Here is a 26026-nt window from a genome sequence, read left to right as displayed (position 1 = left end):
GTTACGAAGGTCAGCGGGGAGCGTGTTCCAGAGTTGGGGAGCAGAGCGACTGAAGGCTCTGTTTCCCATGGTGACGAGGCGAGCAGGGGGGACAGTGAGGAGGAGAGAAGGAGAGAAGAGGAAGAGCAAAGAGAGCGGACAGGTGTAGGAATATGGATGAGGTCAGACAGGTATGGAGGGGCAAGGTTATGGATGGCTTTGAATATAAGGAGCAGGATTTTATATTCAATGTGGTGTATAATGGGGAGCCAGTTTTAGATGTTGGAGGACAGGTGTAATATGGTTTATGGATGGTGTGAGCGTGATAATGCGAGCGGCTGAATTTTGGACCAGCTGAAGCTTATGGAGGGTTTCTTGAGGGAGAGTGAGCAGGAGGGAGTTACAGTAGTCAAGTCGGGAGGTGACGAGGGTATGAACAAGTATAGCAGTGGAGTGAGGGGTGAGAGAAGAGTGGAGCCGGAGAATGTTTCTAAGATGATAATATGCAGAACGAGTGATGTTGTTGATATGTGAGGTGAAGGAGAGGGTGCTATCAAGGATGACGCCCAGACTCTTGACCTGAGGGGAAGGGGAGATGGAGGAGCTGTCAAAGGGAATGGAGAAATTGTTTATTTTTTTCGGGTGGATTTGGTGCCAATGGGGAGGAGTTCAGTTTTATTGCTATTCAGTTTGAGGAAGTTTGAGGTGAACCATGATTTTAATTCCTGCAGACAGTTGGTTAGGGAGGATGGTGGAAGTTTGGTGTTTGGTTTGGTAGAGAGGACGACCAAAAGGAGGTGATGCCCCTGGAGCCATTGAGGTGGAAGCCCCGACGAGATCCGTGGCGGATGGACAAGGAGCGACGCCCGGGAAGCGGTGCAGCGCAGGCGGGGAGCCCAACTGAGGGCAACTGACGGTCCAAAACCACAACGAACCGCGACAGGAGTGCAGGGACTCCCCCATGACGAGAGCAAACCGCAGAAGTGACAGCAAACCGCAAAGAAACGCAAAAAAAAGAATAATTGCAACAAAAAAAAAAACGCTTAAAAAAAGAATAATTGCGGGTGAGCAGCGGTAGCCAGATGCGCCAGCGTTCACTCAACTACTCTAATTTCATCTTCTAAACATGAAATATTTCCCTCGAGGATCTGAATGTGTTCGGCCAGGACCTCCTTCTGTGTAGTGGCTTGACCGAGTTCAGACTGTAGGTAGTCCATTTTGGCTCTCCAGTCCTCTTGGCCAGATGCTAGGGTTTCGGTCAGCCTGCCAACTTCATCTTGAAACATGGACAGCTGTGCATTGGCTGTACGCATCTGTGACGAGAGGACACCGTTCTCTTCAAGTTCATTCACTTTTTGCTCCATCAGCGAAAAGTTACTTTTGCAGTCCTTGTTGTCTTTCAAAATTTCAGTGAGTAGCAGCTTTAACGAGTTATTCTTAGTCTCAAGTTCATCGATGTGTTCCCTCGTCATGAGCTCTTGATCACTCCGCTCCCTTTTCATCTTGTCCAGGCTATACTTTAACTCAGGGGTGGGCAAACTACGGCCCGCGGGCCGGATCCGGCCCATTGGTCTTTTTAATCCGGCCCGCCGAAGATTGGTGCACAATTAAGGTTTGATTGCATTCATTTCGTTTGGACTTGTAATGACAGGTATTTCAACACCAGGTGGCACAGTTACTTCAAGTTGCGGAGCACAGGGAGGGAGGGGAAGACGAAGAAAGAGGGAGAGAGTAATGACCATGAAAGGGAAAGTGATATGTATCTGATTAAACAAAGCGGGTAACAAAGTACGAAACATTCGGGAGACGCTTGGAGTCGGAAAGACTCAAATCTACGAGACTTTGAAAAACAAGGAAGCGATTCTTACTCAGTCCGATTCTGGCAATTTCCATGCTCAGAGTGAATTGCTTGTGGCTCGAGTAAATGAACATTTCCTAGAATGGTTTGATTGTTATCATGTTAAAAACTTTCCGCAAACTGGACCGCTAATAAGAGTCGGAGAGCAGTCAAATGTGTAGAGCATGAACAACAGGGGGCTCAGTACACATCCTTGAGGAGAACCGGTGCTGAGTGTGATGGTGGAGGAGAAGGTTACATTATTACTGGCATACAAAGACATTGTGCTATCTTCTTTATTTTCTATTACTATTTCTAACTTTTGGCCCGGCCCTCCACAATATTTTCTGCTTCTCATTTGGCCCCCCCCGGGAAAATAATTGCCCACCCCTGCTTTAACTGGTTAATATGACATTCTCTTTGTGCAATGAGGCTAATCTTGCCGACAAGATCCATCTCCAGTTTAGCCCGATAATCGTGCGCTTTTCTCAACTGTCGTTGTTGCTTCCTCAATTGGAATCTGGGTGTGTTCATTAGATCCTCAAGAGGAGACTCTCTGACAGAAGATGATGCCACAGGGGGCGTAGCCACAAATTCGTTTTCATTTGTGCGATGGCCCGCAGGGGAGTTTTCATCTAAAGAATGTGGAGGCGTTTTCTGTCCAGACTTCTGGAGGCACAAGTACATATCGCTTTGTCCAGTACGCATCGAGGCCGCTGCTCAGAGAAACACTGCCATGACTCTCCATCACATGTTTACTAGCCAGCACTGCAATTTGCCTCTCCACTTCACAGTCTAAGTTCTGAAGTGTGCAGCGTTCACTCATCATGTCATGGTAAACCAACAAAAGCACCGTTGCAATTTCCACAGACAGGTTGATTCCATTTCTTATTTTGTCCCATGATAATGATGATTGGGTTGGACTAAATCTGCAATGGTTCTGCAGAAATTCTACAATGACTTTAAAACATTCCTCGGTTGATTGAATTAAAGGGGGGTTTGGTTCTTTTTTCGGTGTGTAAACCACACGAAGCAGGATCTCCCCATCTTCTAACTCCTGGACATTAATTTCTCGATGGGGCAATACAACATGACTGTCCCAGTGAAAGCCTTCATGCCTCGATTAAACAGTGCCATTTGGACGGACCCTTCCTCAATTCGTTGGGGAACGCCGACGACAAAGTGAGTGTTTCCAAGGTTGTAGGTTGTCCCAATGCATTGAAACGAGACGAGTCATTGGATAAATGCTGGTTTTGTCACGCCCACCGGACGCTCAACATCTCTGGGAGTCTATGGACAGTGGGCGTTTATAGGCTGGCCCGGAGGTTCAGCTTTTCTGCATGATGATCTGTCTGAGGCTGAATCTCTTTTTGATTGACAGCGAAATGAGCCAATCACCGATCCTACGGTGAAGGCATCCTTTTCATTTTTTTGAAAAGGAATGTAGAGGAGAATTCACCTATAAATAAACAGACACATTTTATGATGTAGGCCGAAATTGAGCTTCCTCTCCTTGACACTGATACAATGAAACCAAAGACCAACAATTTGCAAAGGTAAATTTGGCAAGCTGTACAGAGACGAGGTGCGGAGACTGTTGACGTTGGTCAGTCCCTTAGCCAATCAGGATGCAGAACACAATCCACTGTTTAAAAAAAAAAAGCATAAAAAAAACTGCACTAAAAAATCCTTGGAACAGCAAAGCCGCGGAAGGTGAACCGCGTTATAGCAAGAGATTACTGTAGTACAATAAGTTTCAAAGATGCTTCCACAATTAGCGTCTTTATACAGTACAGTAAATATTCCCATCCCCGGAATTCTATGGAAAGGAATATCCTTCACCCGGAATAAAAACCTATGCATTAACATTTTGACTACGATATTACGTGTTACCAGAACTTGCATAAGCGGAAATTCCACTACCCGTAACCCGGATGGAGGTGTAATGCCGCGGGAGCTTAAATACACGTAACGCCCACCCGATGCGACGGAAAATACACAACGCCGAAACAAGTTTTCTCTTCGCGTTTTTCGATCATCAGATTCTAAACGACGACGTGTAAGTGAGTTTTTATTGCCGTGCGTTTTACTGTAATTGTGAATGATTTTAACTTTATTCACTTACGTCCTGGAGAACGCGGCACTAGCTTAAAAGCAGCACCCACTCGACATGACCGAAGAAACGTGTTCGCTTCGCCGTTTTCATTCATCAGATTCGAAACGAAGACGTGTAAGTGACTTTTTATTGGCGGGCGTTTTACTGTAATTGCGAAAGATTTTAACTTTATTCACTTACGTCGTGTAGATCATCGCATCGAAACGTAGAAGAACTGTAACGACTGGAGCGGAGCGAGTGAAATGCATCCGTTTGAGCGAGGCTGGACACAAAGTTAAAGAGATCCAGCAGACACTTGGAGTTGGAAAGACGCAAATCTACGAAACTTTAAAAAACAAGGCATCGATTCAACTCCTGATGACAAGCCACCATCCAGCAACGAAGCAATGGAAATGGCAACAAAAATCCTTCAGTATGCACAAGAATTACCAGACATCGGTGATCAACGGGACAGTTACTTGCAACTAGCAAGAAAACTGTATGACACGCAGGCAAACATTGTCATAAACCAAAGAATGCATCCAACAAAACAATCCAAAATACACATTTTTTTCCCAAGACAGAAAAAAATAAACATTAAAATACTGTACGTATTTTACTGTTGTGATTTTTTTGGGATACACCTGTATTGCAGTTTTTGTTATATAAACAGTTTTTGGACAGTATATTTTTGTATTTTATTGATTGTGTTGTTACACGTGCATTTTGTCAACATACTTGCAGGTTCATAAAGGACATGTACCATGCTCATTTCCCAAATGAGGAATTTCTGTTATCAGGACAAATTGGACAGCGCAAACACAAGTCCGTACTAGAGAATATTTACTGTATTTTAAAGTCCACGAATCAAATATAAATTCTGTCTAGGTAATTTTTGGCACGATTATAATTAATTATTATTTGTTGTTTTGTTTTCAATATAAAATCTAATTGAACATCTGATATAAGAACAACCAATTGTGGAAAATTTGCAGGATAGAGCATACAAGCCCAGAGATTTAATTTTGTATTGTGACTAGTGCTGTCAGGCGATTAAAAAAATATGTGATTAATTAATTAGTTTCTGTAATTAATTAACCTACTTAATCTATATTTTAATCTCATCTAAAAATTACTGAGAAAACCCCTACTTTCATTTTAAATTCATTACATTATTGAGGCAGGTCAAACGATAAAAGAAAAAGTGGCATTATAAAGTATTTTATTGTTTTTCAGCAGACTTGGACAGATGCAGTCCTAGCCATTTAATATCTGCTGTATTTGAGATGAGTCAAAGTCCTACCTGCAACCTTTAGTTTCGACCATGAGGGGGGAATATCACTGTTTTGTTTGTTTTTGTAAATCTCCAAAGAATTACATAATAAAATAAAATAGAACATCAGGTCCTTAAAAAATGCTTAGGACCACCGCGAGGGAGCCAACGACGACCGCAAGGGAGCCAGAGACGACCGAGAGGAAGCCAGCGACGACTGCAGGGGAGCCAGCGACCGCGAGGGAGCGGGAGACAACCAGCCAGCGACCACCGCGAGGGAGCCAGTGACGACCGAGAGGAAGCCAGCGACGACTGCAAGGGAGCCAGCGACCGCGAGGGAGCTGGGAGACAACCAGCCAGCAACCGCGAAGGAGCCAGCGACGACCTCAAGGGAGCCAGCGACGACCGCAAGGGAGCCAGCGACCGCGAGGGAACCGGGAGACACCCAGCCAGCGAGCGAGCCTGAGGGAGCCAGGAGACAACCAGCCAGCGCGCGTGAGAGAGCCGGGAGGCAGCCAGGCAGCCAGCCAGGCAGCCAGCCAGCCAGCGAGCGTGAGGGAGTCGGTGACGACCGCAAGGGAGCCAGCGACCACGAGGGACCCGGGAGGCGTCCAGCCAGCAACCGCGAGGGAGCCAGCGAGGGAGCCAGCGACAACAGCGAGGGAGCCAGCGATGACAGCGAGAGAGCTAGCGACGACAGCGAGGGAGCCAGCGACGACGGCGTGGGAGCGGGAAATTCACATCCCAAAAACATGGACTTCCAACCCTTTGAAGATACTGACTATAAGCCATTCGACCCCGAGAACAATTTGGACCCGGACAATAACTTCTTCAAGAACAAACAAAGGGTAACAAACTCTGACTATTACCTGGATGAACAATTCAACACTAATATAAAATTGGAAAATGCACTTTCAGTAATACACTTAAACAGTAGAAGTCTCTATAAAAACTTCACAAAAATCAAAGAATACCTGACTAAATTCAATAAATTTAAAATAATTGCCATCTCAGAAACTTGGCTTGACAAAGATAAAACAAGTGAAATGGAAATAGAAGGTTATGAAATGTTTGCAACTAATAGGGAAAACAAAAAGGAGGGGGGGGTTGCAATATATGTAGACAAAGCTCTTAAATGCAGTAAAATCGAGAGATTGACAAACACAATAGAAAACCTAATGGAATGTCTAACCATTGAAATACATAATAAAAAGGCATCAAATATCATCATAAGTTGCATCTATAGGACACCAGGATCATGTATCGACACTTTCAATAAAAAACTAACAGATATGCTCAGCTACTGCAACGATAAGAAAACACGAATAATGTGTGGTGACTTTAACATTGACTTATTAAACCCAAATGGACACAAAAAAAACAACTGACTTCATAAATACTATGTATAGCAACAGGCTTTTCCCAGTAATCCTGAAACCTAGCAGAATAACAGTTGACACGGCCACATTAATAGATAACATATTTATAAATAAGATTGATCATAAAATGGAAAGTGGACTTCTCATTAATGATATAAGTGACCATCTACCTGTCTTTGCAGTTTTTCTTAATTATTTTGATAGAAAAGCAAAGTCAACAACTCACATAACAGAAATAAGACTAAGAACCCAACGCTCCATCGATGCTTTTAAGCAAGACCTAGAAAAACAAAACTGGAACGAGGTCTACTCAAACGAAGACCCAAATACAGCGTTTGAAGTATTTCAGTCTACCATAATCTCCTTATATGATAAGCATTTTCCATTAACTAAAGTCTCCAAAAAGTATAAAGACCCAAGTAAGCCATGGATAACGAAAGGCATAGAAAACGCATGTAAAAAGAGAAACTATTTATATAAATTGTTTTTAAAATTGAGAACTGAAGAAGCAGAAAAAAAATAAGACCTGTAAAAATAAACTAGTAAATATTATAAGAACCAGTAAAAGAGATCATTATCATGCACTATTAGAGCAGAATAAAAGTAACACACAAGAAATATGGAAACTACTTAATCAAGTAATCAGAAATAGTCCTAAAAAAGTGGATTATCCAGAGTATTTTATCAAAGGCAAAAATACTATTTTGGAAAAAACTACAGATATAGCAACTGAATTTAATGAGTATTTTGTCAACATCGGCAGTAACCTAGCAAAACAAATTCCTGATCCAACAAACTTTTTGAAATAGATAGATATGTAGAAAAAAAACTCCTCCACGATGTTCCTTACTGCTGTAAAACAAGAAGTATCAAATATTGTAAAAACTTTTAAAAATAAAAAGTCAACTGATTGCTTTAATATTGATATGACAATAATAAAGCAGATTATAGAATATGTAGTGCGACCTTTCACGCACATATGCAACCTGTCATCAAAGCTGGTATCTTTCCAGCAAAAATTAAAATTGCTAAAGTTATTCCAAATTATAAAAGTGGAGAAAGACATCTGTTTACAAAATATAGACCAATATCACTGCTACCACAATTCTCAAAAATATTAGAAAAACAATTTTCTCACAGACTTGATAGCTTTATACAAAAACATGCGCTGTTAAGTGAGAATCAATATGGCTTCAGGGAAAAACGGACCACCTCAATGGCAATTATGGAGTTTGTGGAAGCAATAGCCACGAATATAGACAACAAAGAATTTACTGTTGGGGTTTTCCTAGATCTAAAAAAAGCTTTTGACACAATAGATCACAGTATATTATTGAAAAAACTAGAAAGATATGGCATTAGAGGTGCAGCTTATAAATGGATAAAAAGCTATTTAGAAAACAGATAGTACGTGCACCTCAACAATAAAAAGGCAAATCTACTGAAAATCACTCATGGAGTTCCTCAGGGGTCAGTGCTTGGTCCAAAACTATTCATCTTATATATAAATGATATCTGCAAGGTCTCAAAACAATTTAAATGTGTCCTATTTGCTGATGATACAACTTTCTACTGTTCTGGAATACATCTGAAACAGCTCCTGACAACCGTAGAAAACGAATTAAACAAATTAAAAAACTGGTTCGACGGAAATAAATTGTCACTTAACCTGAAAAAATCGAAGTTAATTGTTTTTGGCACAAGACCAATCAAACACCAAGCTAAAATTATGGTAAACTCAATTGAGATAGAAAGAGCGTATGAAACCAACTTTCTCGGATTAGTAATAGACTCAAAACTATGTTGGAAGCCACATATCGATAACGTAAAAAGAAAAATAGCCAAAACCGTAGGGATCCTCTACAAAACCAAGGAAGTGCTAAATAAGAGATCTTTGTACACATTATACACTTCATTATTATTACCATATATGACCTACTGTGTGGAAATAGGGGGAAATGCCTGCAAAACAAACACACTCGCAATTCTAAAACTACAAAAAAAAGCAATTCGAATTATTAATAGATCAAAATATACGCAACCCAAAAATTCACTATTTATCAAATTAAATACGATGAAATTTTATGACCTGGTTGACATTAAAATTGCCCAATTAAAGTAAAAGCACACAATAACCTGCTCTGCCAAAACATTCTGAAGTTTTTTTGAAATTCGAGAAAGCAGCTATGATTTAAGAGGTACCAACTTATTCAAAAAACTTAAAACAAGAACAAACATCAAGCAAAGAAGTGTATCTATCAAAAGTGTTAATCTGTGGAATAATTTCGAAACGGACCTGAAAATGAGTAAATCGCTTGCTGAGTTCAAAAACAAATTCAAAAAAATAGTACAAACAACCTACATCAATCAGAGTTAAAATGATCAATTCTAAACATTAAATATAATGATAAATCAGAACTAAGTTGATAAATAGAGAAAGGTATTGAAATATCCATTATGAATACAAGAGAAAATTGATACAAGAGTGCCAGGGTGTGTATGTATAAAATCCCGATACAAACCAAAAGTTGTAAAAATATCACGTTTAAGGGTAAAGTATGAGCCTTAATGGAGACTTCTTTCTTCTTACTTTCTTTCTTTTCTGATTGATATAAAAATGATTTATTAGATATAAACACATAACATGGGGTAGGACTAGATAAGTTTTTTTACTTCTTCCTACTCCCTTGAACATAATAACTGTGTTGAATGATGACTGATTTCTCTTTCCTTTTACTATTTTATTTACTTTATTTTTTGTCAAATTATTGCTGTATATGTTTTATGTTCAATAAACCAAACCAACCAACCAGGTTCACATATCAAAAACATTAAGAACAATTTTCTGAGCAATACAACACTGAACTTGCTTCAGATAATAAACAATAAATAAAACAGACCCTTAAATCACAGTGCAGTAAGTTAGCACTTCAGAAATAACACTGTTCATCATGACAATCTAAAAGTGCTGAAATAAATGTACAAAGGTACAAGGAACCACCTACACAGTGGAAACCCTAGATCATAGGTGTCAAACTCAGGTCCTGGAGGGCCACCGCCAGGCATGTTTTCCAAGTCTCCCTGTTTGCAACACACCTGATTCAAATGATCAGATCATCAGCAAGCTCTGCGCAAGCCTGACATTGAACCTGTTCATTTGAATCAGGTGGGTTGCAACAGGGAGACTTGGAAAACATGCAGGGCAGCGGCCCTCCAGGATCTGAGTTTGACACCTATGCCCTAGATGGAGGACTGACAAAGAGGGTGCATAGGTCCAACCTCCGTCCATGTGTGGGACCAGCACCGGAACAGAAAAGTCCTCGCCCAGCACCTGTTAAGGAACCTGTCCCAGCTCCACAATCAGAAAGTGAGTCGGATGATATCGAGTTTGTATTGGTTGAGGAATTCAATCAACCACTTGCTGAAGAGGAGGTTTCCCAAGTCAAGTCAACAGTATTTATAGAGCACTTTCAAACAGCCATCGCTGCATACAAAGTGCTGTACATGGAGCAATTTAACATGCACAATAAACAGTAAGACAAATCAGTAATAAAGCCGGTAGAAAGCACCAAACAGTAAAACCAAGAACAAATCTAAGTCATGCTGAGTCGAATGCCAAAGAATACAAGTGAGTTTTGAGGAGGGTTTTGAAGATGGGCAGCGAGGAGGCTTGCCGAATGTTCAGTGGGAGGTCATTCCAGAGAGAGGGACCAGCAACAGAAAAGGCTCGATCCCCTCTGAGCCTCAGTTTAGTTCTTGGTACTTCTAATAAAGTCTGGTCCACAGACCTGAGGCGCCGGGCAGGTGTGTAGGGGCGGATGAGCTCAGAGAGGTAAGGTGGCGCGAGATTATTCAGAGATTTGAAAACAAATAAGAGGATCTTGAAAATAACTCTAAAATGAATGGGGAGCCAGTGAAGGGATGCCAGAGTAGGAGTTATGTGCTCCCTCTTACGAGTACCAGTCAAGAGGCGAGCAGCGGCATTCTGGACCAGCTGAAGGCGCTTAATGGAGGACTGGCTGACTCCACAGTAAAGGGCATTGCAGTAATCGAGCCGGGATGTGACAAAGGCATGAATTACTGTCTCAAAGCGTTCATGAGAGAGGAGAGGTTTTATTCTGGCCAGCTGTCTAAGGTGAAAGAAGCCGGATTTAACAACGGCACCAATTTGCCGATCGAGTTTGAAATCACTGTCCAGTTTAAGGCCCAAGTTTGAGACTGTTGACTTAAGATAAGGAGACAGGGGGCCCAAGTCTGCAGGATGGAATGTACAAGGGCCACTGGGACCAAACAATATCACCTCTGTCTTCTTTTCATTGAATCTCAAGAAATGTTGTGCCATCCAGGTTTTGATTTCTTCCAGACAGGATAGGAGTGGCCTTAATGAGAAGGCGTCTTTCTTGCTCAGTGGGACATAGATCTGGCAGTCATCTGCATAGCAGTGGAAGGGAATACCATGTTTCCTTAAGATGGAACCCAATGGGAGCAGATACAGCGAGAACAGCAGAGGCCCCAGAATTGAGCCCTGTGGAACACCACATGACAGGGGAGCAGTGCGTGACTCAGAGCAGCCAAGGCTGACACAGAAGGTTCTGTCAGCTAAATAGTACCTAAACCACTCAAGAGCACCGCCGCCAATGCCCACCAAGTGCTGCAAACGAGTCAGCAGAATACTGTGATCCCAAGAGCCAGATGATAGTGCTTCTGACACTGGTTCAGAAGAGGAAGCAGAATCCGCACTAGGGACAGGAGGAAGTCGACTGCAGGAGCTAAATTTGGAAACGGACTCGCGACAAAGCCTTGAGGCCACATCAGATGTTAGAAGGGCCGAGGTGAGCCCAAGACCTGTGCCTGCACTAAGGGGAGAAAGAAAAGTGACTGTTCCTGTAGGAGTACCCAGTTCTGCCCTACGCAAAAGTCAGAGGAAAACTGCAGGGAAACACAAGAATCCGTTCAATCTCCCTGTATCAGCATGCAATGCCATCTCGTTAAGTCCGGATGTATTCTCCCAGATTTTAGCAGGGGTGGTCCGCTATATCTCGACCTTCACCAGAAGGGGGGCAGTGTGATAAGTCACCGAGGACGTTGACTTGTAGCAGGGGAGAATGTAACCAGGTGAACCAGACTGAGACTTTTGTAGTGAAGGCTGCCTTGTTTAACAATGTAGCATGCTTGATAAAAACACGCGGGAACATATAGCACGAGCGAGAATTAGACCAGGGAGGGTAGGATGACATGCATGTGAAGGAAGATAGTCACTGAACTGTATATGCCGCTCATCCCCACTTGATACACCCATGATCGTCGTTGTAACCCTGGCGATATTCAGGTAATTGGTAGCTATTTTACCATGAAGCTTGTTAGGTGTTATATTTGGACAGGTGATTAATTATTTGAATGGTATTTGTAGAGCAAAATATCGTGGTTTGGAGTTTGAAATCTGCCGCTAGTGAGTCGTGTGAACAGGTGTATAGCGCAAGTGTTCGCAACGTTACAAGATGTAAATATGTTTTTGTTTTTTTACTGTGAATTGATATGAACTGTGTTATCTGTTCTTTAGAGGGGAGATCATTTGTGTTTTTCCACGTGTTTTGTATGCACCCAACACGCCGGAAAGTGTCGAGTAAGTGTGTCCTCTCATCACATTGGATTGTAATGATTAGTCGGTCGGCACTTTTAAGTTTCATGGATTGTTGTGGCTTGGAAATAATGTATTTTTATTTCTCTTTCCTTATCAAGTAAGCCACTGCTGTTGTTTATTATGGTGTAATTGTCTGTGATCCGTTTGATAATTTTCTTTGATCTCTTAGATCCTTTTTCGAACTCTTTTAAAATTCAGTTAACATCTCAGTCTTTCATCTTAATGCTGTACAAATTTTTATTGTCCAGTCGGGAATAAAGCCCACATAAAAATTATTTTGTGTTCAGTCCAGTCTTTCAAAGACCCGGCTACACATTTTTAAATAAATTGAGAGGGAAGAAATTTCATGTTAGCACATTTAACAATAAAGTTGTATCCAATCCAATCCAATAAACATCAATCACTTCTAGTAGTCTACAGAGGACACATTATCTATGCCTCGTACGTGGGGTGTTCTAGAGTTTAGTTTGCCGAAGAGCTTTGCTATGTATGGCTCGCTCGCTATTTTGCTAAAGCTTTCGGTGCTAACGTTAGCTGTGGCTGCACTCGCGACTGGGTGCTTTGCATTGATGTGGGAGGCTATTTGAGCTGCTTCGGTGGTAAGCAAACTCCTTCTTACAAATTAGGCACAACAATCTACCTTTATCTATTGTGTCGTCAGGGCGTTTTTGGAATGTCAATTTTCCATTCATTGTGCCGAGAACTCTCATATGCTTCTCCATTTTCACCCTCCACTCATCAGTGCTGCTTACTAAGCCTGCCCAACTCCAATGGGAGCCTATCAGCTTCGGCTGAACAAGCCCCAACATAATGGCAGCCAATCAATGTCCGCTTCAGGCTGTGACTGACAGTTGTTTCCCCACCCTCAACAACTCGAACACAGGAAGCCAATGCATCAAAAGGGCTACAGTATTTGAAAAAGGCAACCCACCTACATAAACAATAAAGGCAGAGATTAAATTTTAGATTAACGCAATTTAAAAATAAATAAATAAATAAGGGGGAAGCAGTGCACCACTAACACTGTGTACAGTGGGGATGGGGCGCTGCTGACTTCGACTCGGGACGTTGTGAACCGGTGGGCAGAGTACTTCGAAGACCTCCTCAACTCCACCAACACGTCTTCCTTGGAGGAAGCAGAGTCTGAGGACCCTGAGGTGGGCTCTCCTATCTCTGTGGTTGAAGTCACCGATGTGGTTAAAAAGCTCCTCGGTGGCAGGGCCCCAGGGGTGGATGAGATCCGCCCGGAGTTCCTCAAGGCTCTGGATGTTGTGGGGCTGTCCTGGTTGACACGCCTCTGCAACATCGCGTGGTCAACGGGGAGAGTGCCTCTGGATTGGCAGACCGGGGTGGTAGTCCCTCTTTTTAAAAGGGGGGACCGGAGGGTGTGTTCCAACTACAGAGGGATCACACTCCTCAGCCTCCCTGGTAAGGTCTATTCAGGGGTGCTGGAGAGGAGGGTCCGTCAGGAAGTCGAGCCTCAGATTGAGGAGGAGCAGTGTGGTTTTCGTCCCGGCCGTGGAACAGTGGACCAGCTCTACACCCTTAGCAGGGTCCTCGAGGGTATGTGGGAATTCGCCCAACCAGTCTACATGTGTTTTGTGGACTTGGAGAAGGCGTTTGACCATGTCCCTCGGGGAGTTCTGTGGGGGGTGCTTCGTGGGTATGGGGTACCGAACCCCCTGATATGGGCTATTCGGTCACTATACCACCGATGTCAGAGTTTGGTTCGCATTGCCGGCAGTAAGTCGGAATCGTTTCCAGTGAGGGTAGGACTCCGCCAAGGCTGCCCTTTGTCGCCGATTCTGTTCATAATCTTTATGGACAGAATTTCTAGGCGCAGCCGAAGCGTTGAGGGCGTCCGTTTTGGTGGCCTCAGTATTGCATCCCTGCTTTTTGCAGATGATGTGGTGCTGTTGGCTCCTTCAAACGGGGCTCTCCAACTCTCACTGGAGCGTTTCGCAGCTGAGTGTGAAGCGGTTGGGATGAAAATCAGCACCTCCAAATCTGAAACCATGGTCCTCAGTCGGAAAAGGGTGGAGTGCCCCCTCCGGGTCGGGGGAGAGATCTTGCCCCAAGTGGAGGAGTTTAAGTATCTTGGGGTCTTGTTCACGAGTGAGGGCAGGAGGGAGCGAGAGATCGACAGGCGGATCGGTGCAGCGTCTGCTGTGATGCGGACGTTGTATCGGTCTGTCGTGGTGAAGAAGGAGCTGAGCCAAAGGGCGAAGCTCTCAATTTACCGGTCGATCTACGTTCCAACCCTCATCTATGGTCACGAGCTATGGGTCGTGACCGAAAGAACGAGATCCCGGATACAAGCGGCCGAAATGAGTTTTCTCCGCAGGGTGTCCGGGCTCTCCCTTAGAGATAAGGTGAGAAGCTCGGTCATCCGGGAGGGGCTCAGAGTCGAGCCGCTTCTCCTCCACATCGAGAGGAGCCAGATGAGGTGGCTTGGGCATCTGATTCGGATGCCTCCTGAACGCCTCCCTGGTGAGGTGTTCCGGGCATGTCCCACCGGGAGGAGACCCCGGGGAAGACCCAGGACACGCTGGAGTGACTATGTCACCCAGCTGGCCTGGGAACGCCTCGGGATCCCCCGGGGAGAGCTGGAAGAAGTAGCTAGGGAGAGGGAAGTCTGGGCTTCCCTGCTAAAGCTGTTGCCCCCGCGACCCGGCCCCGGATAAGCGGTAGAAGATGGATGGATGGATAAATAAATAATGCGCTAAAGGTGACGTAATTAATTAATCGCAATTAACGCGATAATTTAAAAATAATTTGACACCTCTAATTGTGACATACTGTAAGTGTGTAAAGGTCACTTATTTTTCTGTTCTCTATACAGTGCTAACAAAAAGGAGGCAATTTCTTTCAAAATTTTGTTTTTAATCACTTATGGGCGACCACAGCTCAGTCTCATCACAGCTTTTGTCGAAACGTAATTCTCACTGGTTGGAAGGAAAACCAGTCCCACCCAGTACCAGTCATGTCTTTTTCAAAGCCTCTTATGAAGGAGAACGGCTGGCGACGAGAACAGCCAATTTCAACAAAAAGAGGAGGGGGTTTTTTTTCCTTTAGCACAGAGGCACCACCCTAAATGTCTTGAATGCACAGAGAAAGTTGTTCATGTTATGAAGAAGTGTTAATGTTCTGAACTGTGAATATAAAGGTTAGAGAAACTGGACTAGTTGTACTTTTTTTGGAATACCATTTTTTGGGCGTAATACTGGTTGCAACCCAGACTATCTCCAGTGACCCCGGCGTAAATTAAGTGTGAGAACCCTGATTTCGGAGGTTGATGCTCCTGGTGACTCTTGTACTTTTCCTTGCTGCCTTTGTTCTTACTAATCACTCCAATGTCTGTATAATTGCCGTATGTCGCCATCGCATCTTGGGGGAAAATGAGAATTGGAAATCCAAAGTGGTTACTATTTTTTCGAAATTGGGTGCACCCGGAAATTCAATCCTCTACCCTGACTGGACACTGATGGCGGGAGTTTTTGGAGCGGCACAGATGGAGCTCTTACTCTTAATTGACTCCAGCTTTGTTGTCAAATTCATTCAAATCAGCCCACAACCCTGGCATCTTGCTTGAAATGTTTCCTCCTTGTCCTTCCTGACACACCCACCAGTCAGGTTGGAGTACCGCTACAAAATGGGGACAGATGGAGAGAGCAAGTCTGAATGGAACACAGGTGTAACCTTGGTTGGGGATGTCACAGCTCATATTCAATACTCAAGTCAAAACAATAACTTGCCAACAAACACAATGGGAATTTCAATTGGAAAAGTGTGGCACATTCCAAATGTGCAAATGAAGGAGGGGAAAGAGTGTGTGTACGTGCGTGTGTGCATTTGTATGTAATGACAGGGTCAACGTTCCCCATAAACATCACCTTCATCTTCCAGGTGTCCATGTTCTCGCCAAGCATGCTAGAACCTGACAACAACCGCTTGTCTTCTTCCCAGCTACACTCGTCTTTCCTTGCATGCGCGCGCACACACCCGCACGCACAGTTGGAGCGTGTTGAGACAAGGATGGAAAAGTGGCATACTGCAGCTAAACGGAAATACTGACTTCTGAGGGGGATCGTGGATGATCTCATCTTCAGACATCCTTCAGCATCCCAATCTTTAACACAATACAATACACGACAATACCCCTTCATTTATATAGCGCGTTCACGGTTACTGCTGTTGGTGGTGTTCAATCAGATTCGGTTCGGACTTTGAAGGAATTTATCCCTGCCCAAACATCAAAGGATGACACAGTTATCTTCTGTGTGTGTGTGTGTGTGTGTGCGTGTGCGTGTGTGTGCGCAAGGCGACACCATTGTGCCGGTGTTGGGAAAAGCGGAGGAGGGGCACAGTAGTATCAAAAGAAATGGAGATAAGAACATTCCTTGTCACGGGAAGAGATTCTGCTGCTTCTTCTCAGCGCCAAAGAGGAAGCAATAGCAAGACCTGCACACCTGCAACCTTCATTCCGGGCTGATTTTGTGGTGTTGGGATTTCAATGAGTGTATTTCCCCCAAATAACGGATGCTCACAGGCCACCTTATTAGGTACACCACCACAAATCACATCCAAGGCAAGAGCTGGAGCACAAATACCAACGACCACGAATTCCAACAGTGGAACCGCCAAATGGGAACACCACCGGGGTAGTACAACAAGACCAAATATTGGGAAACTATGCCTCTAAAGTCAGACAAAAACCTCAATCCTTTCATTAAGTGTTTTGCTTTGGCTTTTTTGTGTCATGATGCAATCAACAAGATGTACGGAAAGACATTGGGCACGACAATTTTGAGCGATCGACACAGCGGAAAAGGCGTGAGCATATTCCTTTGCCTGATGGCAACAAAGACTTCACCTTAACCCAGGGAGCATTAAGGACGATGGCAAAATACTTATGGAGAAGCAAGACATTCACTATCTTTGGCCTTACTTTAGTTTGGTTTTAAAATCATCAGAATCAAAAATTCCACATCCAATCTGAAAATCCCACACATTAATAAGATGTCAGTTACCCGTACCTATTTAGCATTCTGGTACTCACTTCACACTGCTTGCAAAGCTTTAAGAACGTGGGAGCATAAGTGTCAAGCAGCATTTGCACTGAAGCCAAACAAAGATAGCAACTAATTTGTGGGCATATTTTAGATGATTTTGTCAATAATTGACACTTAAAATCCATTTTTATTTTTACTTTTGCACTTACATACATGTCAGTCTCTTCTTTTTTTATTTTAATTCAGTACAAGAGTTAAATCAGTGCTTCTACTTTTACCAGTTTTCTTCACCACCTCTGCTTAAACTACAGAGACCCACTTCTGCCCCTCCCAGAACCCTCAATCAATAAATAAATACATAAATAGTAATAAATAAATATACCTCCAGATGAGAGGTAAAGCATGCTTTGTCACGCCCAGTCAAAGTTATAATTGAGAATGAAAACTAACAAAATAACTACACCAAAATCGGAAAAACATTTTTATTAATGAAAAACAAACCAACTACAAAAAAAAAGCAACAAAAAAACCAGAACCAACTGAAACTACATTTTACATTTATGAAACTAGACCAGGGGTCGGCAACCCAAAATGTTGAAAGAGCCATATTGGACAAAAAAAACCCCAAAATGTATGGAGCCGCAAAAAAATAAAAGCCTTCTACAAAACTTACAATGAAGGAAACACATGTTGTATGTACCTGTATGTAGGAGAGTGGACTGTCTCAGAATTGTTTGTTATTGGATTGGATTGGATAAACTTTATTGTCAAATGTACTGTTTGTGTAACATACAGCACAGATGAAATTTCTTCCCTCTCAACATAAAACAAGAGACACTGCGGATGTACGCGCCGCTATCAAAAGAAAAGTTCACAAAAAAATGACATTCTTTTGTTGTGTGTTCACAAACACCCCCATAGAATTTATTTTGTGATTTCCTCGCTTGATTTTTTTGTTTTGGTGCATTATTTTCACTTTTCTTAGTGTCATTGAAGTGATCATGAATTTCCATTTTTCGGAGGCTGTCTTTGAACGCCTCTCGAGTTGAACAAGAAGAGAGAAGGCACGGAGTGGGACGCAGACATGTCTGTTTGTCGAGACTGTTAAAAGCATGAATAAAGTGTACGTTTTAAAAAACCAACACCCCAGCTCTCCTTTTTCGGAGCTGCAACATGTATCCAGAGCTATTTGAGCTGTATTAGCCTACTATCAAAATCTTTTTCCATTTTCAAACATTTTTTTTAACAAAGCTCCAGGGAGCCACTAGATGTCTCTAAAGAGCCGCATGCGGCTCTGGAGCCGCGTATTGCCTACCCCTGATCTAGACTAAAATTAACTATAATTGTATCTGTCAAAGTAATTCATAAATGATCTTTCAGTGTTAATTTAAAATTTTATTTTTTTGAAATTTATTTTGATATTACCTTTCTGCGATACAAAAGCGGAATGTCAAATTGGGAAATGTAGTTATTACAGAATAACTGACTTTCACTCAACAAATACTCAATACACACAGAAAAACAACATCAATTAAAAAAAAGCTAAAATAAGAACTGACAAACCATCTCTAAAAAATAATGAAAACTAAATTTAAAATAAAAGTCAGTTCGAAGTAAAAGCTAAGATGAAAAATCTAAAACTACGATAGCCCTGCTCCCGGTTTCACTTTACTGTAAAACTGATGCATGAAACCAGAGAATTTAACATTGCATAGTTCCCCACACAGTTTCTTCTTACAAAGGTATGCTAGATTAATGCTAAGCTATAATGCAAATAATACATGAGTACTTATGAATAAAAAGTAAACCATCAAGCAAAAACTACTTTTAAAGTCCCTATCAAGTGAAAATAAAAATGTCTAAAAAGGCCAGAGAGTGGCAGCGGTGTGGTCCAACACGTCAACGCCTCGCTCGGTGTGGGTTCACAAAACAGAGACACGTCAAGGAAAGTTAACCATTTATTGAACACAGCAGCACAAGTTATTGTGTATATATTGAATTGTGTACAGCTCTCTTTATCTCCATTTGTTTTTGTGCTTGCAAACACTTTTTTATCCTTCTTTCTACCGCCCAAATTTGCTGCTGTAGACTGTAAATTTCCCCAGTGTGGGACAAATAAAGGATATCTTATTAAGCGTGTGGCTCACACAACACGGCAAACGTTTTTGAGCACGCAGTTCTTGCTAGTTAGAAACATTATTGTCTTAGGAAACAGAATATTCACATTTATCCAAGGGTGAATGTAAATATTTAGCTAGTATAAAAAAGGTTGCTAAAAGTGAACCTAAACTTTAAGATTCGGTGAGAACGCATCACTCGCATTTCTGTAAAACAGAATAAAAATATTGAGCTGGAATTTCAACTTTTTTTTCTAAAACTTAGATCACCTAGTGGAAATCATGAACTCAGACTGAACCTGCTCCCATGATTGCCTCATTAAAAAGTTCAGCTGCTCCAAATTCCACAAACATTCCAGACCAGGAGGAGGAGAAAGATAAGACAATCAGCAGATAACCTCTGACCCAATGTGGCAAACGCTTGCTACAACATATGACTTCACTACATTCAGAAATATAAAACCTAAATATTCTTCATATTACACAGTATGTAGAGACATTTTCATGTAATTTGATCAAAAAAGAATGCTGTCATTCAAAAGGTAATACTACAATTGTTCCTAACAAAACAACATTGTGCCATTACCGGGGGGAGCATGTAACCCCAGAGAACATGCTTTTTTTTTCTTTCTTTTTTTTTTTTTTTATGCTTCCCTATGGGAGAATATGAAACCTGAGATGGTTGAGTGCCATCTAAATTATGGCAATATTTGACAACGATATATGGCATTTTTAGAGCATAATAGACCAGCAAACAAGTCACAAATGAAAAGGTACATGTTACAGTGCGGAACACTTCACCGTAATTATTTAACTCGTTCAAAAATGTCCATTATGGCAGCATACAATGTATGTCATTATTGGTGATACCTAATCAGCTTAAACCTTTTTTCAGGGACTCAGATACTAACCTTGCTTTGCAAGAGTACAAGTGTTCGCTTGAATATGTCACCTGGACATATGTGGCATGATTCTCAAATGATTTGTCACTTGTCATTGGTTTCTTTGAACACAAAGTTACACACTACTAACGCTGAGTGCTACCTTTATTGTTGGCGAGGAGCTCAAACAATGACACAATGGCGCGATAAAGGACGCTGTCCTCGCCACTATTGTGCCAAGTCAACCAGCAGACAAAACAAACACTCAACAAGTGTCAATAAGATTGGGAATCAAGTTTCCACAGTGCTATTTTAGTAGTGATTAACTTGAATTACCTAACTGAAGTGAATAGTCATGGTACTGTTTCTGGCTTCATTTTTGTTTATTTTTTTGGTTGGAGGCGGGTGTAATTTATTACTGGTGTTCTGGTTGGGCTGTCTTTTGTTTCAGAATACACCGCATACTCAGCCATCATGAAGGAGACGTCATAGAAGACTGTTTATGATAAGGGAATAAGGAAACCACTGTGTCGTTCTCCATTTGTATGGGCAGGCAGGCCCCTTCCCTTGTTGATGTTCGCTTCTTTTATTAATTGCAGAAATATTTCAATTTCTTCACCCCCCCCCCACCCAAACATACTTTATCCATAGTTTATTGTCCACCGCCATTTTCTTTTATTACAATATGTAGTTTATCTGCAAAACCTGTTTCCATAGCCCAAATTAGCGTTTTCCTTTTATCAAGAAATACACCCCATCCAAGCGAAAAACATTTCAGCAAATTTTAGTCCTTTTTTCCCCGGAAGTTACCACGTTTCCATTCAGGTTGTGTTTTGACAATTCATAAAAAAATTGAATGAAAACAGGTGGATGGAAATCCACCTATTGTAATTAGTGTCAAAGAGGTATGTTGAAATGATATAGCTGTTGTAAGTTGAATGATGAGTAGGAGCTAAATTTAGCCCATGTTGTTCGCAAAAGTTATGGCAAGCCTTCACTGTGTGTTTTTGCTCGGCGGAGAGGCTATGAAAAAGCTAAAGTTCAAAAAATGACCTTATTGCACACAAACAGCTATTTTCCATTGCAAGCATGACACAGATGAGAAAGAAAATTTAAATGGGCTAAGCTAACAAAACAAAAATACACAGTGACTGAATTTGCTCTTCAGTTCCATCATGCAACTTTCATTGCTTTTTCCCAAGAGGAGCGCCTTGGGATCCATTGTAGCTCTCGCACACACGCAAGCGTGCACACACAAGTCCTATTAAGGTCAAATGTGTTGCTCCACTCTCACTCCAGTACATTTTCATGCCCACTACACACCATGAAAGAAAGACAGGAAAATGTGCACATGCACATGACCCCGCATTCACGTACACTCATGTAGAGCGAACATTTAACCCTGACGGAGACTCACCAGTACATTTTATGTTGTTTGTGTGGCTTGTGGGATGTACACCAAAGTGGTTATAAATAATAAAATATAATAAAACAGAGTTGTTCTGTGTCACACTCGTTTGATGTCATTTATGATCCATAGTACACACATGGACACAAGCACGCACACACACACACACACACACACACACACACACACAAAAACGATGACTGTGTGGCACCAATAAGTTTGACCTTCAAAGTGCTTCAATGGCAGGAAGTGCGAAGCAAGCACAATGCGCATGTGAAATGGTATCCGCTTGATGAGAACAAACATCTAGGTGGTGTTTACTCAAAAATGGTTCTTGTTTTTACTTTGTTCACATGACAAAATTTTCCAACAGCTCAAAAAGTTGGGACTCAAAAATGCACATAGGTAGGAAGAAGGACAGCAAACTGGCAGAGCACACAGATGGCTGCAAACATCGTGGAATGACCACTGCAATGCCAACCGTAACTAAAGATGCTGTTTTTGATTTATTCATGTAGGTATGTTTATTTGATTTGAATGGATTAACTTAACGTTTTAAAATGAAAATGTAGTTTGTTATGTAAAAATAAAAGGAGAGAGATCGAAGCCACTAGTTTTCCACCTTTAACGTGACTTATTTCATCCATCCATCCATCCATCCACCGCTTATCCTCACAAGGAATGCGGCCGAGTTGGAGCCTATCGCAGCTGTCTTCTAGCCGTAGGCGGGGCACACCCTGAACTGGTTGACAGCCAATCGCAGGGCACATATAGACGAACAACCATTGGCGCTCACACAACCGGAGGACCCAGAAAAAAAACGACGGAGGCATGGGGAAAACATGCAAACTCCACACAGGAAGGCCAAAGCCGGAGTCGAACCCTCCATTTCTGCACCGTGAGGCCAGTGTGTTAGCCAGTCGCCCACCGTGCTGCCCATATCCAATTACCGTATTTTCACGACTATAAGGCATCATTGAAAGTCTTACATTTTCTCCAAAATGGACAGGACCCCTTATAATGCGGAGCGTCTAGTGTATGCGCCGAGTTCCAAAGCCTGACTGAGAGCACTTCTGGCCAACACGCTGTTTATACAGAGAAAAGGCGGACGTGAGTGACGAGAGGCATGCAGAAGTCCGCCAATGAGTGAAGGGTGGGCGTGTAAGAGGACGCTCAAGGCGCGTCCCCAGCAGGTACCAGTCGCCAATGAGTGAAGGGTGGGCGTGTAAGAGGACGCTAAAGGCACGTCCCTAGCAGGTACCAGTCGCCAATGAGTAAAGGGTGGGCATATAAGAGGGCGCTAAAGGCACGCCCCTCGCATGCCGTATGTTGAAGCTGGCGTATGTTTTACCATGCCTGGCTGCGCCCAATAATACAGTGCGTTTTGTGTATGTGTCAAATACAGAAATAGCACCCGTTACTGAGACTGCGCCCAACAATACGGTGCGCCGAATAGTCGTGAAAATCCGGTAAATCAAAAAAACAAAAACAAAAACAAAAGAAACACCTTTTCAGGATGGGAAGTGGTGAAGACAAAATCAAGTCCAGCTGTTCTTGCAGTTTTTTCCCAGGAAATATTTTGCTTTCTAGCAGAAGCTTGATAATATTTGAAACTGTCCAATTGACACTGCCACCACAATGCTTCACTGTATGTGTGTTGTTCTTTGGTGATTGTGCCAAAAGTACTTTTTGGAATTTTGTCCAAAATGTACTGTACCGTACTATCCACAGTGTACTGAAATTGACGTCAAAGTGCCCACGGGCATGTTAAGTGAACAAATTCAGAAAACAGGTGAGCTATGACATTTGGAATTCAAGGCTGTGGGTGCTTTGCTGTCAAATACGGTCGACAGAAGTGGGTAGTGGAGAGCTGGTCCGCTGTTCCACAGCCGGGACTAAAGGCACACTGCTCCTCCTGAATCTGAGGCTCAAATTCCCGACGAACCCTCCTCTCCATCACATCTGGAATAGACCTTCCTGGGGTGGCTGAGAGGTGTGATCCCTCTGTAGTCGGAACACACCTTCCAGTCCCCCTTTTTAAAAAGAGAGTCCGGCACCCAGGTCTGCCAATCCAGGGGCCTTCTCCCTGATGACTGACTACATGATGTTGCAGAGGCATGTCAAGTCAAGTCAAGTCAAGCCAAGTCAACTGTATTTATAGGGCACTTTCAAACAGCCATCGCTGCATACAAAGTGCTGTACATGGAGCAATTTAACATATACAATAAACAGTAAAACAAATCAGTAATAACGACGGTAGAAAGCACCAAACAGTAAAACCAAGAACAAATCTAAGTCATGCCAAGTCGAATGCCAAAGAATACAAGTGAGTTTTGAGGAGGGTTTTGAAGATGGGCAGCGAGGAGGCTTGCTGAATGTTCAGTGGGAGGTCATTCCGGAGAGAGGGACCAGCAACAGAAAAGGCTCGATCCCCTCTGAGCCTCAGTTTAGATCTTGGTACTTCTAATAATGTCTGGTCCGCAGACCTGAGGCGCCGGGCAGGTGTGTAGGGGCGGATCAGCTCAGAGAGGTAAAGTGGCGTGAGATTATTTAGAGATTTGAAAAACGAAGTATGCAACCAAGGCTTAAATCCACGATAGGCTGAGTACTAGTTTACCTTACATGTGCACTTTATAATTGTATATTGCTCTGTTTTGATTCCCTAAAAAGAACTGTTAAAGGAGCTGTTGAAAAAATGGGTTTTTTTTGTTGAAGTCCACAAACGGTCTGCGAGAAGCTGCAAAACAACAGCGAGTCACATAGAGCAACATAAACAGTACTGTACTCCATGTACAGGTATATGTAAAAAAAATAAAAAATATATATATATTTTTTTTTTAAATCCGCGATGCACTGAACCCGCGATAAACGTACCGCAAAGTAGCGAGGGATCACTGTACAGTCAAACCTTGGTTTTCGAACGTCTCTGTTCTGGACCAAATCGGTTTTCGACCAAAAATTTTGAGTTTTTTATGCCTCGGATTACGACCGAAATTCGGTTCTCGACCAAACTGAGCGCACTTGAATGCGCCACTCGACTTCCTTACACGAGGAAGTGACGCTTCCTCGGGTTGATGAAGAAGTGACGTTGTGAGCAGACGTGTTCAATAAAGATTTTTTTTTTTAAAAAGAAAGAGCGTCCATTGTGCGCAGACGTGTTCAAAGATTTTTAAAAAAAGAGCCTCCATTGTGGGCAGACGTGTTCAAAGATTTTTTTTTAAAAGAGCGTCCATTGTGAGCAGACGTGTTCAAACATTAAAAAAAAAAAGCATCCATTGTGAGCAGACGTGTTCAATAAAGATTTTTAAAAACGCAGACGTGTTTGTTGAGATCGACGCGCATTGGACTGTTATTTCTGCAATGCACCAAAGAAAGCAAGTGGAAGTAGTAAAGCTGCTGAAAAAAGAGGAAAATAGTGCGCAAAACTATTGAATTTAAGAAAGATTTGAAAGTGAAATATGAATCAGGTGTGCATGTGTCTGTGTTGGCTAAGGAGTTCGGCATGCAGAAATCAGCGGCATCCTAAAAAAGAAAGACCATCATAAAATCTGTGATGTGGCTAAAGGATCTCGTGTGTTTAGTGAACAAAGGCCACAAATATTAGAGGAAGTGGAGAAACGTTTGCTTATTTTCAAAGTTAGAAACAGCAAGCAGGGGACAGTCTTAGCCAAGATACGATTTGTGGCAAAGCAAGATAATTGTATGGAGATTTGATTAAAAAAAGGATCCTAGCATTGCTCCTGAAGAGTTTGATTTTAAAGCAAGCAGAGGATGGTTCGAAAAGTTGAGGAAAAGAAGTGATTCGTCATGGGGAGGCAGCCAGTTCAGACAAGGAAGCTGCCGAAAAGTTTAAAGTTGAGTTTGAAAATCTCATCAAGGCCGAAGAATGTTTTACCCAGCAAACTTTTAATATGGACGAGAGTGGACTTGTGTGGATAAAGCGGTTCAGAAAATGGATGGAGGGATGTTACCTCGTACCGTAGTGTAGGATTGCAGACAGAGCGTCCATAGTTACAGCCATTACTTTAGGGTTTATAAATTCAAGGTGTAAAAGAATGCAATCTACAGTTGTCACGATGAGAAAGAGAGAGAGAGAGAGAGAGAGAGAGAGAGAGAGAGAGAAAGATGTTCAATTTTTATGTTACAATGTCAATGTTTATGTTAAAATTGGTGAAAATAAAACATACAAAATGTTTGTAGTTTGTTGTTACCTGCTCTCGTATTACACGTGTATCCAGTTTATGGTGTAAAATAGTTGAAAAAATGCTTTTTAGAAAGTTGTTTTTGAGACTTGGAATGGATTAAATAGTTTTACATTGATTCTAATGGGAAACATGGTTTCGGTTTTCGAACAATTCGTTTTTCGAACAGCCTTCTGGAACGGAGTATGGTCGAAAACCGAGG

At 42.3% G+C, this 26026-nt stretch overlaps 2 protein-coding genes across 3 annotated transcripts in view; both read right to left on the bottom strand.

The window, feature by feature from the left end:
* Positions 1-26026, bottom strand: part of lama5 (laminin, alpha 5) — a 163865-nt gene that overhangs the window by 123155 nt on the left and 14684 nt on the right. The gene's annotated exons all lie outside the window — the stretch shown is intronic.
* Positions 1074-2503, bottom strand: LOC147211500 (nuclear mitotic apparatus protein 1-like). Its single transcript, XM_086129115.1, has 2 exons — positions 2205-2503; positions 1074-1491 (listed from the first exon to the last, which is right to left on the bottom strand). Exons 1-2 carry the CDS (start codon positions 2501-2503, stop codon positions 1074-1076), a joined length of 717 nt encoding a protein of 238 aa, XP_085985241.1.

This window comes from Hippocampus guttulatus, chromosome 1 (assembly GCF_054856545.1).
Source record: "Hippocampus guttulatus isolate MCC_2025c chromosome 1, RoL_Hgut_1.0, whole genome shotgun sequence".
NCBI lineage: Eukaryota > Metazoa > Chordata > Actinopteri > Syngnathiformes > Syngnathidae > Hippocampus > Hippocampus guttulatus.
The sequence above is the reverse complement of the archived record's forward strand: the minus strand, read 5'-3'. Positions and strand labels throughout refer to the sequence as shown.

Excerpts from the sequence above, each read along its gene's own strand:
- LOC147211500 (XM_086129115.1), bottom strand. The coding sequence starts at position 2,503 with ATGTACTTGTGCCTCCAGAAGTCTGGACAGAAAACGCCTCCACATTCT. Across the intron at positions 1,492-2,204 it reads ATTAACCAGTTAAAGCAGGG|CCTGGACAAGATGAAAAGGG; the intron begins GTGGGCAATTAT and ends GTTAAAGTATAG.